Source organism: Festucalex cinctus, chromosome 5, assembly GCF_051991245.1.
Source record: "Festucalex cinctus isolate MCC-2025b chromosome 5, RoL_Fcin_1.0, whole genome shotgun sequence".
Classification (NCBI taxonomy): domain Eukaryota; kingdom Metazoa; phylum Chordata; class Actinopteri; order Syngnathiformes; family Syngnathidae; genus Festucalex; species Festucalex cinctus.
The window spans coordinates 9,184,303-9,199,566 of record NC_135415.1 but is presented as its reverse complement, the minus strand read 5'-3'; the positions used below and the strand labels follow the sequence as shown (position 1 = coordinate 9,199,566).

Here is a 15,264-nt window from a genome sequence, read left to right as displayed (position 1 = left end):
GGACAGCACCTTGCTATTGTGCTTATTATGCTTGCTATTTTTCAATAGATGTCACAGACAGTGTATTATTTTAGAAAAGACAAAAATCATCACTGCAGCAAATTTTTTATTTCCTCGTTTGAGCTTTGCCTGGTGAGTTGTGAGCTGATAAGGAAACATTTGCAACAGGTTATTTGCCGTGCCAAGAAGTGTGCATCATTTCCAGTTTACACCTGGCGGACAAGTTCCACAACCCTTCAAAAGCACGAGGATACAGAATTTAAAACAGCAACACATATAAATATATTTTTAACTCCTTTTTAAAAACGGTTTCATGTTCATTGATGTTTCCAAATTGTGAAGACATCATTTATGCACTGGTTGTGTTGTGTGCCTTGAAACATTTAAATGTGTTAAAATTAAACGACCAATAATAATCGGCCCTCTGATAACTTGGTCAGGCTCTACTTCTTTATGGCAATGGTATGCATCTGTAAATAAGAGGTGGCGCCTTGCTGCCAACTGAAACACTGTGCTAATTATTTAATGAGAGCTTTGCATTGCAAGCATGGTAGAAACAAAAGCCAATGCCTTTATGTTTGACAGCTTGTGGAGGTGTGTCACGATAATGAACATACGTCTGTCTTAAACGAGCCCTGCGATTGGCTGGCGACCAATCAATTGTACAGAGGCGTAGCCAGAAAGTCTACAGAGGGTCAGCCTGGGTGACAAAGCATCACACAGAGGAGTGGCCATTAAGCATGTGTCTACTTGTATGCACAAGCGCACGTGTACCTTTATTTGCATGATCGAAGAACCACTGAAATTGAGAAGTCATTCTTTTATTATACCATCCATAGTCAGGGTTTTATGAAATGAAATTAAATGAACCTTTCCCAGCAAATTCAAAATACACATGTAGGGTCAAATGTAAATAAAAAGAAATGTTTTGCTGAGCGGATCAAATATAAATGTTTGTTCCTGCCAAAGGATTTGTCCACGGTTCAATTTTTATTTTTAAGCTATCATGTGTACAACTATGGTACACATATCTTTAACTTGACAGCTGAATTCTTTTCAATTAAATTTCAAATGGATTGTATTTCTAATTATGAACACATTATGGGCCTGATCCCTTCAATGTTTTCTAACAAGCATGTTTACATATGTTTTGTACATTTATATTTTTACTCTTGTGTCACATTTGTCATGTACCTCGTGTTATTTACCAAACACATACAGTACTGCTGCCATCTAGTGATCATTTTATAAAAGTTCTCTCTCTCTCTCTCTCTCTCTCTCTCTCTCTCTCTCTCTCTCTCTCTCTCTCTCTCTCTGTCTCCCCTATTTATAAACAAGTACAGTGTTTAATATCAAAAACCTACAAGCAGGACAGACACGCACTAGACTTCGAAGATTAAATGAGAAATGTGAATGGTGTAGCCTAAAAACGGAGAAACGCGAGTTTGAAAGAGAAACGCGAGAGTTCAAATCCATACACGTGGGATTATTGTTGAGTTGCCACATCCAATATGGCGGATAAACGTGACGTGTGAGAGCCAGTTCGACTCATTGAATGAATGTATTTATGATCTTGAGTTACTTTGGGGCGCCACACTTCATTATCACTTTGACAACCCCACGCCGAAAATGTGTCATGTGTATATGATGTTGGAAATGAAAACTTGTTAGCTGTAGGTCAAGGCTTCCTTGTTATGATGGAATGTGACGTGCTAGTTTGCGACCTTAGTAGGATGCATGCTGAGACGGATCACTTCCGGAGCGTCAGACAAAATAAACATTAGTCATCTGCTTCTCATTCTGTTCCTGTTCCTACATCATGTCGTCTTTTGGATTTCTCCTGGTGCTCATAACGGCGTCTCTATACTCTGGTAAGATCAAGGTGGACATTTTAATGTCGGCATCACCTCGCATTTCCTTGACAAGCACTGTCGATGATACATGACGTCTTGTTCTCTACACAATGGGATGCAGGTTATTTATTATGAATGATGAATATATGAGTTTACAATTTGTCGTCCTTATCATTCTGTATTTTCATGTGATTTTTTTTATGTCTTTGTGTTCTAAGGAGACTCCATGTTCATCAAAGACCCTCTGGCATTCAAACATAATTATGAGGTAAGTCGAAAATGTTTGTCACAAATGCTTATTAACATATGTGCCTATTTATCATTACAGCAAGCCCACGAAAATATACAATACATAATATGCACAATACAATCGTTTTAATTTCGCATTTTGTCATGTTTGTCACAGAAAACAGTAAAGATTCTACCTAACCCAAAAGACTACATGTGATCTTTTCGGTATATACGTTTAGTTTAAACACATCAGTGATGACAATTTGTGTTTGTACCATCTGCTTGTAAGAAGGGCATCTGCTCAGAGTGCAGTCAGATCATCCAGCTCTCAGCCAACATGATTCCTAGCAAAGACAGTAAGGTGATTATCCTTTTCATTTGTTTTTTAATAAAATAGAACTATCAAAATGTGGCTTTGTCTAACAATTACATTGCACACATTCCAAGTATTCTTGCTTGGGTGCTAATCGCATTAAGGTCTGTGTTTTTTCAGGAGCGTGTGTATGAAACCTTGCACGCACTCTGCCAGCACCTCCCGGACAAACAGGCGTTGGAATGTGACTCTCAGTTGAAGATGCATCTTCCCAAAATTCTACTGCAACCACTTGGTCACGGGGTATGTTTGTCCGCTCAAGAGAGAAGTTGAACAATTTGACCTCTGTTTTACGATGATGTGGGTCTGCCTTTTCTTAGGACGGGGAAGCAACCTGTTCAGCTTTTGGGCTGTGTGCTGCCGTCAAGAATGGGGAAGAGATGGCACTTCCCCACCAGGACAATGGGGAAGTCGTACCTGCGCTCACCAACACACGTGTGCGTATGAGAACACAGAAGTGGAATGTGGTCATATGTTTGACTACATTGCTCAGACTAATGAGAAACTGTAAGAATCCGAAAACGAGTTAGATGGGAAAGTCAATGAGGATACGTGCTATAGAAAATGGATGATGAACAGACCTTGTCTTATTCAGGAGCAGTTCAATCCGGCTTGCACCCTGTGCTTGTTCATCATCAAGAAACTGGAGACTCTGTTGCCCCAAAACATGACCGAGGTCCGTTTCACTGTTTTTTTGCCGTCATATTCTTCGTTGCGTCTGTTGTCCGTCACCATCTTCTTCTTCCTGCAGGATGCTTTAATGAAGCTCATGGACGAGGTCTGCGATCTCCTGCCTCAGAGCTACAAGGACGAGTGTGATGACTTTGTTGACAAATATGGCGTGCAGATAGTGGAGTTCCTGCTGTCTTCGGCCGCCCCTCACACTATTTGCGCCCTGCTGCACATCTGTTTGTTCAGGGACTCTCCTGCTCCAGGTCAGGATCAGCTTCATTGACAGGACATGTGAGCATGTTCTCACCAAGTCACAATGCCGTGATCACTTCCTAGAGTTGCCCGCCGCCTCGGACTGTGATTCATGCCGTACGCTGACTGCGCTGAGCCGACTTCAACTGGGCGTCAACGCCACGAAGCCTCAGACGTCCGCTTTCCTGCGGTCTGTGTGTGGTCGTCACCCCAACGCCATTCCGAAGGTGTGGTGTAACGATAACTGCAATATCGTGCTAGTGAGATATTAAAACTTGCCACAATATCGTCTCATTGTCATGTCATAGTATTAAAAGCAGCACATCTTGTTTTTTGTTTTTTTTTAAATCAGGTTGATTTCTATTTGTCCACCTCTAGCACCCTCTGGTGGCTGTTTTTTTTAGTGCAGTTTAAATTTCACAAGGCATGTTTTGGCCCTTCTATGTTTAAAATCCACACTAATGGTCAGATGAAGGGGGACGTAATATGCTTGTGAACCGAATTAATATGTGCGTGCATTAGCAAGCGACTCAATATTGTGTTAAGAGATTGTATAGGTTGTTTATATGCATTGATTTGTTTGTTAACCAGTGATTTGTGTTTATTTAATACTTTGTATTTGTATAGTGATTAAAAAACTGGGGGGTGATGTACTATTTTACTGGTTCAGCCATTGTTTTCCAATGTAAAAACAGACGTTTACAAACATCTTGTTTTGATTAAACACAAAAGATAATTAGTCTTCTTTCATAAAGGACTACAGAAATCAGTTAACAATTACTGTTTGATATGCTGAAAACAGAGGATTTGGACAATTTTATATTAAAAAATGGCTCCAAACGATTACTCAATTTTTAAAATAGTTGTCGATTAATTTTGACAGCTCGAGTTTGGATATCGATACAGCCCTACCTTCCAGTCTTACTGTTATGAATTGGAATTATTATTTTTTTTTCTCAGTGTGAGGCATTCACCAAAATCTATGGCGCACGACTGCAGCAGGTTTTGGGAAACCAGGTAGACCATGACGACGTTTGTGAAGTAAGTGCAGAGGACAAAGCACCTCACGGTACTGAAGTTCTTATTTTGAAAAGTCACAGTTCTGATGCAACAATTTAACATGTTATGCAGTCTGTCCTCACGTTTGTCTGCCCTTCAGAAAGCTGATCTGTGCGCTGCAAAAAAGCCCGAGCTGATAGGAAGCAATCCCTGCACTTGGGGGCCGAGCTACTGGTGCCGAGACACAAATACAGCTCAGAAGTGTGGCGTAAGTTATATTCACACACATTGATCACTTATTAACTGGCAAGCACAAAGTGCAAGGCAGGAAATCACTATTTAACCTTCAGTATTCCCGCTTTTGGATTCTTCTCCTTGTTCTCTTATTGATGTGCTTGTGTTCTCCTTTCAGAACGTGGCCTTCTGTGAGAAGCACATGTGGAAGTGAACAGCCTTTTAATCAACTGCGTGCATGTGCATACACAATCACGCTAATTATTTGCCTCCTATACTTTTAACATTTTTGTAATTTATTTGTTTTTCTTCCTTCCTAATTTTTGTCTGCATGGAGAAATATAACTGGCAGCCAGGATGCAATTGCGAACACCACTTGCTCAGTTGTATTCCGATCAATGATTGTGGAAACTTTGTGTAGTTGTTATGAAATTAGAACAATGAAATGTATTCAGATGATTGACAGGCAAAAGGAAGAGCTGTATTGTTTTGCTCCCATACGACAAAGGAGCAGAAAGCTGTTTATTTAGAAACAACGTAAAAACATACGGTAAACAGTGGAAAAAGTACATACGTGATTTATTTTTGTGTTTTTTATGACCAACCAAAACAAAACAAAAATCCTATCTTGTGATGCTCTGTTTTACCACTATGGACCATTGTGGTTGTTTGTGTCCTTAGCACTCTCCTGTCGCTTCCAAATCTACAAAAGATGAAAATGGAACCCATCATCATATCTGAGGAAAAAAAAATCCTTCTACACTTGGTTTGTTTATCCAGTGGAACAACAAAAGAACATAATGAATTCCAGAATGCTGGAAAACTTCCTATTAGTAGTGATTTCAAAATATGTAGTTTTCCCTAAATGGCAGGCTTCAACTGCAATAAAATACACAGGCCACATGTTAACATTTGAAATTCAAGTGAAAAATGGGAGCTACTAATATTGAGATGTAAAAACTAAAATAGTCTTTAATGATAAGGCTGACTACAAAGGCCATTTGCAAAGTAGATGTACATTAGGGGTCTCACAATTTAACAAATCTGTACAATTGTGAACAAAACAAAAAAAGTGTACTTTACAATGAAGTTTAGTCCCTACGTAGCAAAAAGAAAAACTAAAACAATCCAGAATTGTTCCTTTAATGCATCTTTGGTTGAGATTTTGCCAAAATATGCCAACTTCTCGCATGATGTCATGCAAGATTGGTTCGAATCTGAAAATTTCAAGGTAACTTTTTTGAATTCCAATTTAATGGACATTCAACTTGAGAGGTTCCACTGGATATTCCATTATTTTCACACATTTCTGTGGAGTAATAGAGTGCCTGTCACAGCCCCAGCTTTTGTTCTAATGTGTACATTTGCATATTGAATAAGCTTTTGTTTCAGAATAACACAAGTGGCAATGCTTGACTCACAGAATAAAAACTGTACGATTACAACAAATAGATAACTCTGATCAATATTAGCAACACAGACAGCTCACCTGGATATACGCCTCTGACAGCGTGATCATCTGGGGGAGGATGTCGATCACCTGCAGATCCTGCATTTCGTACCACTTCCCGGTCCCCTGATACGACGCAAACGTTTGGTCAGCAGAACAGAGACAAAACAAAACTATACCGTGATCAACTTCAGTCTGAACCTACGTGATGCAGGACGTGTATCCTGTAGGCTCCTTCAGTTGGTTTCCCATCATGCACCACATTGGCCACGAGGTCATACGTCGTGTTCTTCTCCGTGACTTGGGCTTCTTCTGTCAGGTACTCGCGAAGATCGACGTTCCTGATCAGGGGAACGCAACACTAATATTTGATCATACTGAATTCAATAAACGACTTCCTTCACACGATTGGTGATGTGTCCGATTCTTGGCCGGCAACCCTTACGTGATGGGGAAGTTGACGATGGTGGGGTTCTTCTCCACAAAGAAGTTATTCTTTGTGAACCTTTTGATGCAAAAGATGAGGTATGGTGGGAGTTTGGTCAACTGGAACCTTTTCAGGAAGTTCTCCTTGTATGTTTTGTACTCCTGGAGATATATCAGACAGAAGGCGGCTCATTTTGAAATGCTTAGTAGCAAAAATGAGCCTTCTGGGTATTGCAAGTAGCTTATTGTTGATAATGATTAAAATAATAAATGGTTGATAAAAATTAAAATCTTATCTGAATGCATTATTACAAAACCACTAACAATCTTACCTTCTCTGTGTTGCCATTGAACTTGCCCAGGATGTTGAAGAGAGGCACTTGCGGGATGATGAGCTGCTCCTTCTCGTCCTTGTACAAGGGGGCTGTCGGGAGGTCAAGGGTCAAGAACAAGAACGTGGACTCTGACATCTGCTCCTGGTACTCGTCGGTCAGGAGCAGCGCATCTTTCTCCTCTGGTGTCTGGAAACACCGAAAGATCACGAGGAGTCACCAAATGAGTGGACTGCCATAGACTTGAAGGGAAAGGTGAGCACATTTTCCATGCTTGCCTTGTTTGAAAAGAGAAATGTGCAATGCAGCAGATGATAAGCATTCTTTGTCTCAAGTATGTAGTTGAGAATAACTGACCAGATCTGGGTGTGGTAGCTTCTTTGAGAAGATCCGCATGGAGCCTTGGAACGCTCTTGTTAGGATTGCTAGATGGCAGATAAACACCATCACAATTGCGAATTTGAAGAGTAACAATAGATTGATACTACAGTGTTCCCTCGTTTATCGCGGGTGTTACGTTCCAAAAACTACCCGCGATCATGGAAATACGCGTTATTATTTTTTTTTATTTTGAATTCTGGTTAATTAGATTTTTTTTCGTTTATTATGCTTTTTTTCCATTTTGGTGTGATTTTTACTTTATTGTTAATGATTTTTCATTCATCATATGTTATTTTTTCCATTAAAAGTATGTTTTGTTGTTTTTTTTACAATATACAGCACAGTATATATTTTTCTCATTCATTATATCTTTTTTTTTTTCATTTTGGTATGATTTTTAAGTTTATTGAATGCTTTTCATTCATGATTTGTTTGTTGGTTTTTTTTTTCATTTACAGTCATATTTTTCCATTAAAAGTGTTTTTTTTTTGTTTTTTTACTTGTTATACAGAACAGTATATATTTTCTATCTCCAGAATGCAATGTCGTGGAGCGATTAGGGATATAACGATATCCAAACATCACGATACGATATCATGATATGAAGGTCACGATACGATAATTATCATGATAATGTGGTGGGGTTGGCAATATTTAAAAAAAAATCACAAAAAAAAGAGCTCATACTAAACAGCAATGCATATAAACCACCTACAATCTCTAATAATATTGAGGCACTTACTTGCTAATGCAAGCACACATTGATCGCTTCACAAGCAAATTAGGCTCCCCTTCATCATAGAAGGCCAAAACATCCCTAATGAAAATTAAATTGCACTAATAAACTAGTCACTAGAGGGTGCTAGAACTGCACAAATGGCAATAAACCTGACTTTTTTTTAACAGATGTGTTCCTTTCAAATATTGTGAACATGACGACGACGATATTGTGGCAGTTTTAATATCACGATATCACAATATTGCCCTTATCGTTACATCCCTAGGAGCGACAGGACAGACATTGTTGGAAGGGTCTCGTCGAGACGAATCCGCAGATGCCAGTCTGTCCCTAGTCAGATATAGGGTTCGAGAGATACGGCCGCGCAAAGACCAAAAAAATAAACCAAAAAAATGATGATAAACCCGCGATAAACGAGGGAACACTATTGTTTTCCCTCCCACTCACTTGGCTTTTTCTTTGTACCTCCAAGAGCACCGTGCAGCGCATTTAAAAACCACGTCATGAAGTCCACGGCGTCTCCTACAGAGCACACAACAAAAACCTACAGTCATCTCCGCAGAAAAACGTGTCATTCAATCTCTATTCCTCCCAAGTGCGAGCGCAACATTTTGACCTTGCTTGGTGATTTGGAAGTTCTTCTTGCTGCAAAGCACCACGGCCTGGAGCATCTCATGAGGAGACACGTGGGCCTTGAAGTTTCTGGGATTCCAAAGTTTGCGCATCAGCTCGCCGAAACGCTGCACCAGGAGGAACATGATGTCCCCCGGTGGTCTGCGGATCCCTCGATAGTTTTCCTCCTCGAGAAAGTAGTTCCGCAGTGGCGGGACATTGGAAAAGGCCTTGGAGATTCAAAGCGGTTAAGTGCAATTGTGACCTCTCATCAATCGGTGTTCTGTAAAATGGAGATCATTCATACCTGCAAGACCACATTGGCGTAGTCATTGGCTTTAATGTTGTTGAGGCCAACAATGCCCGGCAGGTAAGTCGTTCCGTCGTAGGCTCTGTAAAGTTTGCCCTGCTTGTCCAAACCCGAAATGTGTTGCTTGGTGAATGTTGGTTTAAGCACATACTGTGGAAATAAATGAGAATGAATATCTCTGCGTTAAGTCATCGAAGTAAACATTATCTTATCATAACATTATTAGGCATCAAAAATTACACATTCACAAAGGTAGTAATAATAATGGCCAAATATTACGGTATTAATTGAAATAGTATATTGTGAGTTTTGAGTTGTAGTACTGCAAAATTGCATTGCAGTGGTATTTCATATTGACAAGGATGCTTTTTATCAATTATTCATTGAATGGCAATTATTAGACTTGATGATTAAATTTACCTTTGTTGGAATTCGGTTTTTGGAATATTTTTATTTTCGACTTTTCTGCAATTTGTACAAACATACAACAATCCGGGTAACATATAAACATACACCCCTAACCCAACAAACAATACCCCCACAGCCAAAAAAAAAAAAAATGATGATATGCGACAACATATCAGTCATTTGGAGTAGTTATCCCACTAATATGGTCTAAATACGGTTGCCAAACCTTCAAAAACATATTGTACCTTTGCTGGGATTCTTATGAAATTAGTATTTTTTCAATATGAAATTTTGTTGCAAGTCTTTCATTGTCATTTACTATTTTTTTATAAATAAATTAATTTGCTGTAAAAAGTTACATATTTGTGAAAAACATCTGCTAGGAGAGCGGGCTTGGTGGTCATTAGCAAAGTGAAACTATTGCTGTGGTGGATTCTGCATCAATCTAAAGGTCATGTGGAGAACCACTTTCCACAAGGCAGCCACTTTGTTTCATTAAACTGGTTTTCAACCACCGGTCAAAACTTTTGACCAGGCGATATTGTTGACTTTTTAGTGAAATAATGGCTTGTACAACCCTTTGAGACTTTTTTGTTTTGTTTTGTTTTTGCTATTAAGGGCTATACATATAAATTTGACTTTGACTCTCAAACAAAGTCAGCTCTAAAAATAGAAGGATCTCCTTGTGATATAAATTGAACACATCGTCTGTGAGCTAATCACTGACTCACCGTAATGTCTTCTAGTGAAGAGTCAATGATCTCATAGTTGTCAGGCAGACAATAAAACTTGAGTGTGTGCAGGTTGAGGAACACATGGTGGGTGAACTGGACACTATGGGTGTACGCATGGGATTTCAAACCTCGACCTACATATGGGAGCAAGTCGCAAGTAAGTACAGCTTAATAAATAGAAAGTGATGTTTCAATGGGGCAAGTTAATGCACATACCTTGAAAGTACTTGCCACATATAAGGCAGGCATAAACGTTGATGTGTGAGAGGGAGATGGAGCAGAGCTTCTCAAAGTCGAAGTCAAGCACACTCCTGATGAACAAAAACACATAAGCATGGGCTGAGCTATTGGACTTAGCATTCAGCACCGATGATATATGTCCAAAACTGAATGCATCTTGCCTGTTTATGGTGTCAAGATACGGACAGTGACGGCTTCTTCGGTCCTCTGTAACACGACTTCGTCCTTTTCTAACTGGCACTACAACATGAAGTGAAGCAAGCAGGCAAAGGCTGAAACGTTTCATTCATCGCACCTTTCAAACTGGCTAGCCAAACACGCTAGGAAGCAAGCTTAGCAGATGGGAGACCACCTCTGACTTAAAACAAATGTCAAGGTATATATATTTTTTTAGAATATTAACAAGAATATATACTGATGGAAAGATTTGCGGCTGGGTCAAACAGTTTTAAACGATCACGAGTTAGAAATTTGTTGACGTTAGCAACGTGCTAATCTAAAACCAGCATGACTATTGTAACTTGTTTTCTCCCACCATCATCGTTGTCGTCCTCGTCCACCTCTTCTTCTCTTTCTCGCTTCAGAGAAACCGTTGCTGTTATCATAATGTAAGTTATTGTTCGAAGCAGACAGAATTGACTAAACTTTCTTATTTCACACAAACGAATCAGTCGAACACGAAACGCGTCGGAGCCCGCCGTGCGACGTCACTCACTGCGACAGGCAGATTTGCGACCACAAAAAAAATAACTAAGAAATTTCACAAGTCCCCACAATAGAAAAAAAAAAACATTTCACGCAGTGAATTAAGTTAAGTTTATGGAATACTTATTACAAGACAAATTTAACGCGTTTTCCGTTTTATACTTTCAGTAGATATAAATAACAGAAATGTAAAAATATCGCTATGACAACGTTTGGTTCAACGTATTCAGTAATTATTTGTAATAATAATTATTATAATTTTACTACACTCAAGAGTACGTTTAAAAAAATATATACTGTAACCCTTAAATGCGCTAGCTCTTACTGGAACAGTGTAAGGCGTTCACGATTACCATTGACCCCGGAAGTGTTTTAGTTGGCCATCAACTTCTAGCGGTTAGCCATGTAGCTTTTTGTCACACTTGTGAGTCCTTTTGCATTATTGGCAAAATCATACTTCCACGTTTGTGGACTATGTCTACCGAAATGGATATTTTTAGAGACGAAGAAGCGCACGAGCTGAAGTACAAACGCGGGGGGCGTTTGGACATGAGCCACGGCTTCCTGCACCATATCCGCAGGAACCAGATTGCCAGGTGGCTACAGCTAATGTTAGCGGCTACAATGTTAGCAAACATCGATTATGATCCTACAGCTGATCCAGTCTCAACAAATTAATACAGCAATGCAAATACTACGGGAAGGTCATTTTTACGTAGTTGTGTCTTACAGCGAAATACAATTTATGGAAGGACGCACATGAGCTTGATTTGGTATATGACCACACACCTAAAAGTTAGTGGCATGTTTGAGGGAGGAGGTAGCATGCTATGCCATTACAGTCAATCCAGATTACAGTTGATTTTAGGATATAGTTACTTTAAAATTATAAATGCTGTTATAAGTTATGCTTTTAAACCAGTTAGACGATCATTGACGATAAAAACATGTGTTCAGTATACAAATGACACAATTGTGCTTTTTAAATAAAATAACGTCCGTGAAAGTACTATATTTGTGTTAATCCAAGACTAAATTGTCATTGGCCAGTCCAGTGTTTTTCTGTATGTGCCCTGTGATTGGCTGATGGTCCGTCCAGGTTGAACCCTGCCTCAAGCTCCCACTAAACCGTGACCTAAATGAGGACAACTGCTTTTGAAAACGACAGTATATTTATGTATATTAGTGTTTGTCTTTCCCTCCAAGAGATGACTATGACAAAGAGGTGAAGTTAGCCAAAGAAGGTCAACGGAGGAGGCATACCACAACTCCTCAACGACCCAGGCGACCTGACATTCAGGTGTACCATCCCAGACAAAGACGTAATGAATTTTTATGTTTGAGTCTTGTTTATTGCCATCAATTTTCTAGGTTGAGTAGAAGTCACATCCACTAATTATAATGTTCTAGATGAATCTGAGCCTCAGGCGAGTGTCGAGGCGGAAGAGTGGAATGAAAGCGGCTCAAGCACTGAGACAGAAATGCAGGGAACTGAACTCTTCTGGCTTGACTATCAGTCGGACTCGGGGACCATTACATCCTTCCTTGTGCACAAGGTGGCTGAACTCTACTATTGTGTCATGTGCATGCTCATTTTTCATTGCTTATTCATCTGTTTCTCTGTTCCAACAGGATGATAAGCCTGCAAGGGTGGTAGAACGCGTCGCTGAAAAAAACGTCCTGGATTTAGCCATGAGGGCAGTCCTGGAGGTCCGCATTCGAAAGGAGATGGACAAAAGAAGAGATAAACGCTGAGGCAGGAATGTAAGAGTGGAGTTGCAACAGACGTACGAGAGGCAAAGACCTGCCCACAACGTCGTCATCCTGATTACCAGGAAGGCTGCAGACAGAGCTGGCGTGGAGGAAGACCTGATTGTGTCAAGTAGGCAAGCGCAGATCAGACACACATTCCTGTTGTGTTTTAATAAGGACGTACAGTTGAGGGCAGTCGTAGCTGCATTTCACTCACCATGTACTGTTGCCTCCCCTGGTTCACATCATTGGGGATCATTGTGCACATTTGTTAAATGTTTTCTGACAGGAAAAAAGAGAACATTACCTCTTTTGGTGTTAATGTGAATAAAGTGCTGGCAGTGGGAGCGCCACTGGTTTGTCAGTGAGTGAGTTTTAGCCTTGACCTTGTATTCATTTTGTTTTATTACCTCTAGTATTGTAATTTATTTTATTTTATTGTAATGTATTTTTGTGGATATTTTTTATTTTTTTTGTACCCAGATTTGTTTGTTTTTGCTCCAAATGTGTCTTGGTGCAACTTTTCGAACAAATAGCACTATAATGTGAATCTTTTCTACGTGTTATACGGATAATAAATAATTTGGATACACGCATATTACTTTTCCAAATCAGCTCTGTTTCTAACTCATCCATTGGTCTTTGAAAACGTTGATAGCAAATAGACATGTTTTTACATGCTGTGGACACCAGGTGGCGACATTAAATCAATGTTCCTACTGCGGAGTAGTATTTATTTTGGTATGGTCCAAACTGGAACCTACCACTTCATATAGTTTTGTACTGTTCGCAAATCAAATGGGCCATAATCCATCCCTCAAGAAACTTACGTTGTGTACGTTCCCACAAAATGTTGTTTTATGCCTATTACACTATTAGTTTAAATCAGATTTGGATGCATTGGTGTCATTTTACGTATCAAAGACATTTCTCACATGGGAACAACTTGACGGGTATGAAACAATTTGATGCTTGCCTTAAAGCACAGGTTGGGGGCAATAGGAAGACTTCAAAATGTTGTTGAGCTGTGTAAGTAACAACACGTGCATTTACTGATAGGAACAAATGATTAATTTGACATTTACTCAGAAATTAAAACAAACTTTGAGGGCGCGGCATTAAAAAAAAAAAAAAAAAAAAAAAGCCTCGTGGCTGGCCAAGGCTCAAGAATGTTATGCAAAACCTTTTCAAGGGGACCCAGATGTTCTGTGCTATTGGTGGGAAAGACACACACCCTCTTCTTCAGACTCACATCTCAACCAGCATGTGACTGGGCCAAGGATTGGGGAATACATCCCCATGTAGTCAACTTTTGGCTGAAAGTACCCAATCGTGAGGTGGTCCTTCACATTGACATTATATAAAGTAGAAGCTCTCTTCTGGATAAACACCCCGAGGGCACGCTTGTCAATTCTTGTCAAAGCACTCAATTTTGTTGCAACGTGCAAAGCAGCAATTGTGCAACTTATAACAATGCATTTATACACATGCAGCACAGTTTTTGTAGTTAACAGTGACTCTCACATTTTGTTACTCTTCTTCTTGTACAACCATCTAAACTATTTGTAGACAAAGTAGAATTGCAATGAAATTTAGTTCAGTACAGTGTTAGTGATCATTCCAGAATTGGAGGACTTATTGTGGCTTAAATTTTATGATCTTCTGCTACATATTCATAAATAATGGGTACCAAAAGCTTGATTCTGTTTTACAAATCAAGTTTACAAATGTATTTAATCACAATGTAGTGCAACCCTGTCATTCTAATCACATCAAGAGGGTTCCAGGTATAGGGTTGCAAATAGCTGTGTGACCAAGAGGACAAACTTACAAATATGTAAATAAGTCAAGAAAAAAATAATTGTCTTATTCTGAGCTTTAAGCATACTGTAACAGGTAGCATGAGGTAGAGTCAAACATTCAATCAAGGCTAATATGACAAATAAAAGAGAAGACATACCTTTGCTCGACACATTTTTTAACTGTTTGATGATGTCAAGTCCTGTGGATCATCTGATTCACTGCTATTTTCTTCTTCTACCATGCTAAAAAAGATTATGGTAACATCGCTGCGTTCATGTGGGACACGCGATCCATTTAATAATTTTTATTTTAAATACTATGTTTGTAAAAAAATGTTCACACAGTTACAAGACACAGCAATGAAACAAATAGCCAAAAAAAAAAGTCAATTTAAATTTCATTTTAGCTATTTTATTTGAGATTCAATTTGGTCAGTATAGTTTTATTTGGTATTTTATAAACTATTTTCAAGCATTTATTTAGTTTTTATTTGTTTAGATTTGGTATCAGGACAAATAAGTTTACTCAAGAAACTGCATATTTTAGCATTTTGTATGTGGATTATTTAAAATTTGATTAGTGGAAGGTGAAATATCCTCCAATTCTAAAATTACCTTTCTGCAAAAAGAGAACATCTCTGTAAAACATATCACAAAAGCATCCATATTTTCTACACCAATAGTATTCTTTTATTCAAACATAATCACAAACTAGTTTTAGTGGAGTTAAAGTCCAAGATATGGAGGGATCAAGTACGT

The 15,264-nt window shown here is 39.0% G+C and overlaps 3 protein-coding genes across 5 annotated transcripts; 2 read left to right on the top strand and 1 right to left on the bottom strand.

Moving 5' to 3' along the window:
* The first annotated feature begins 1,714 nt into the window (after positions 1-1,714).
* sftpbb (surfactant protein Bb) lies at positions 1,715-6,469 on the top strand. Of its 2 annotated transcripts, none has more exons than XM_077522185.1 (11): positions 1,715-1,871; positions 2,072-2,121; positions 2,377-2,445; positions 2,578-2,700; positions 2,778-2,894; positions 3,053-3,133; positions 3,209-3,392; positions 3,466-3,608; positions 4,342-4,422; positions 4,541-4,648; positions 4,793-6,469. In XM_077522185.1, the coding sequence occupies exons 1-11, from the start codon at positions 1,820-1,822 to the stop codon at positions 4,826-4,828; spliced, it is 1,044 nt and encodes a 347-aa protein (XP_077378311.1). In that variant the 5' UTR covers positions 1,715-1,819; the 3' UTR covers positions 4,829-6,469. The 2 variants fall into 2 exon arrangements, with proteins under 2 accessions (XP_077378311.1, XP_077378310.1); XM_077522184.1 differs by having other exon boundaries at positions 1,716-1,871; positions 2,374-2,445.
* usp39 (ubiquitin specific peptidase 39) lies at positions 5,095-11,522 on the bottom strand. Of its 2 annotated transcripts, none has more exons than XM_077522183.1 (13): positions 11,277-11,522; positions 10,408-10,486; positions 10,223-10,317; positions 10,004-10,140; positions 8,862-9,014; positions 8,559-8,784; positions 8,390-8,464; positions 7,180-7,247; positions 6,823-7,011; positions 6,510-6,652; positions 6,270-6,405; positions 6,104-6,190; positions 5,095-5,317 (listed from the first exon to the last, which is right to left on the bottom strand). In XM_077522183.1, the coding sequence occupies exons 1-13, from the start codon at positions 11,305-11,307 to the stop codon at positions 5,264-5,266; spliced, it is 1,473 nt and encodes a 490-aa protein (XP_077378309.1). In that variant the 5' UTR covers positions 11,308-11,522; the 3' UTR covers positions 5,095-5,263. The 2 variants fall into 2 exon arrangements, with proteins under 2 accessions (XP_077378309.1, XP_077378308.1); XM_077522182.1 differs by lacking the exon at positions 11,277-11,522 and adding an exon at positions 10,782-11,199.
* Positions 11,265-13,424, top strand: c5h2orf68 (chromosome 5 C2orf68 homolog). Its single transcript, XM_077522186.1, has 4 exons — positions 11,265-11,547; positions 12,158-12,273; positions 12,362-12,507; positions 12,584-13,424. Exons 1-4 carry the CDS (start codon positions 11,426-11,428, stop codon positions 12,704-12,706), a joined length of 507 nt encoding a protein of 168 aa, XP_077378312.1. The 5' UTR covers positions 11,265-11,425; the 3' UTR covers positions 12,707-13,424.
* Positions 13,425-15,264: the final 1,840 nt, after the last annotated feature.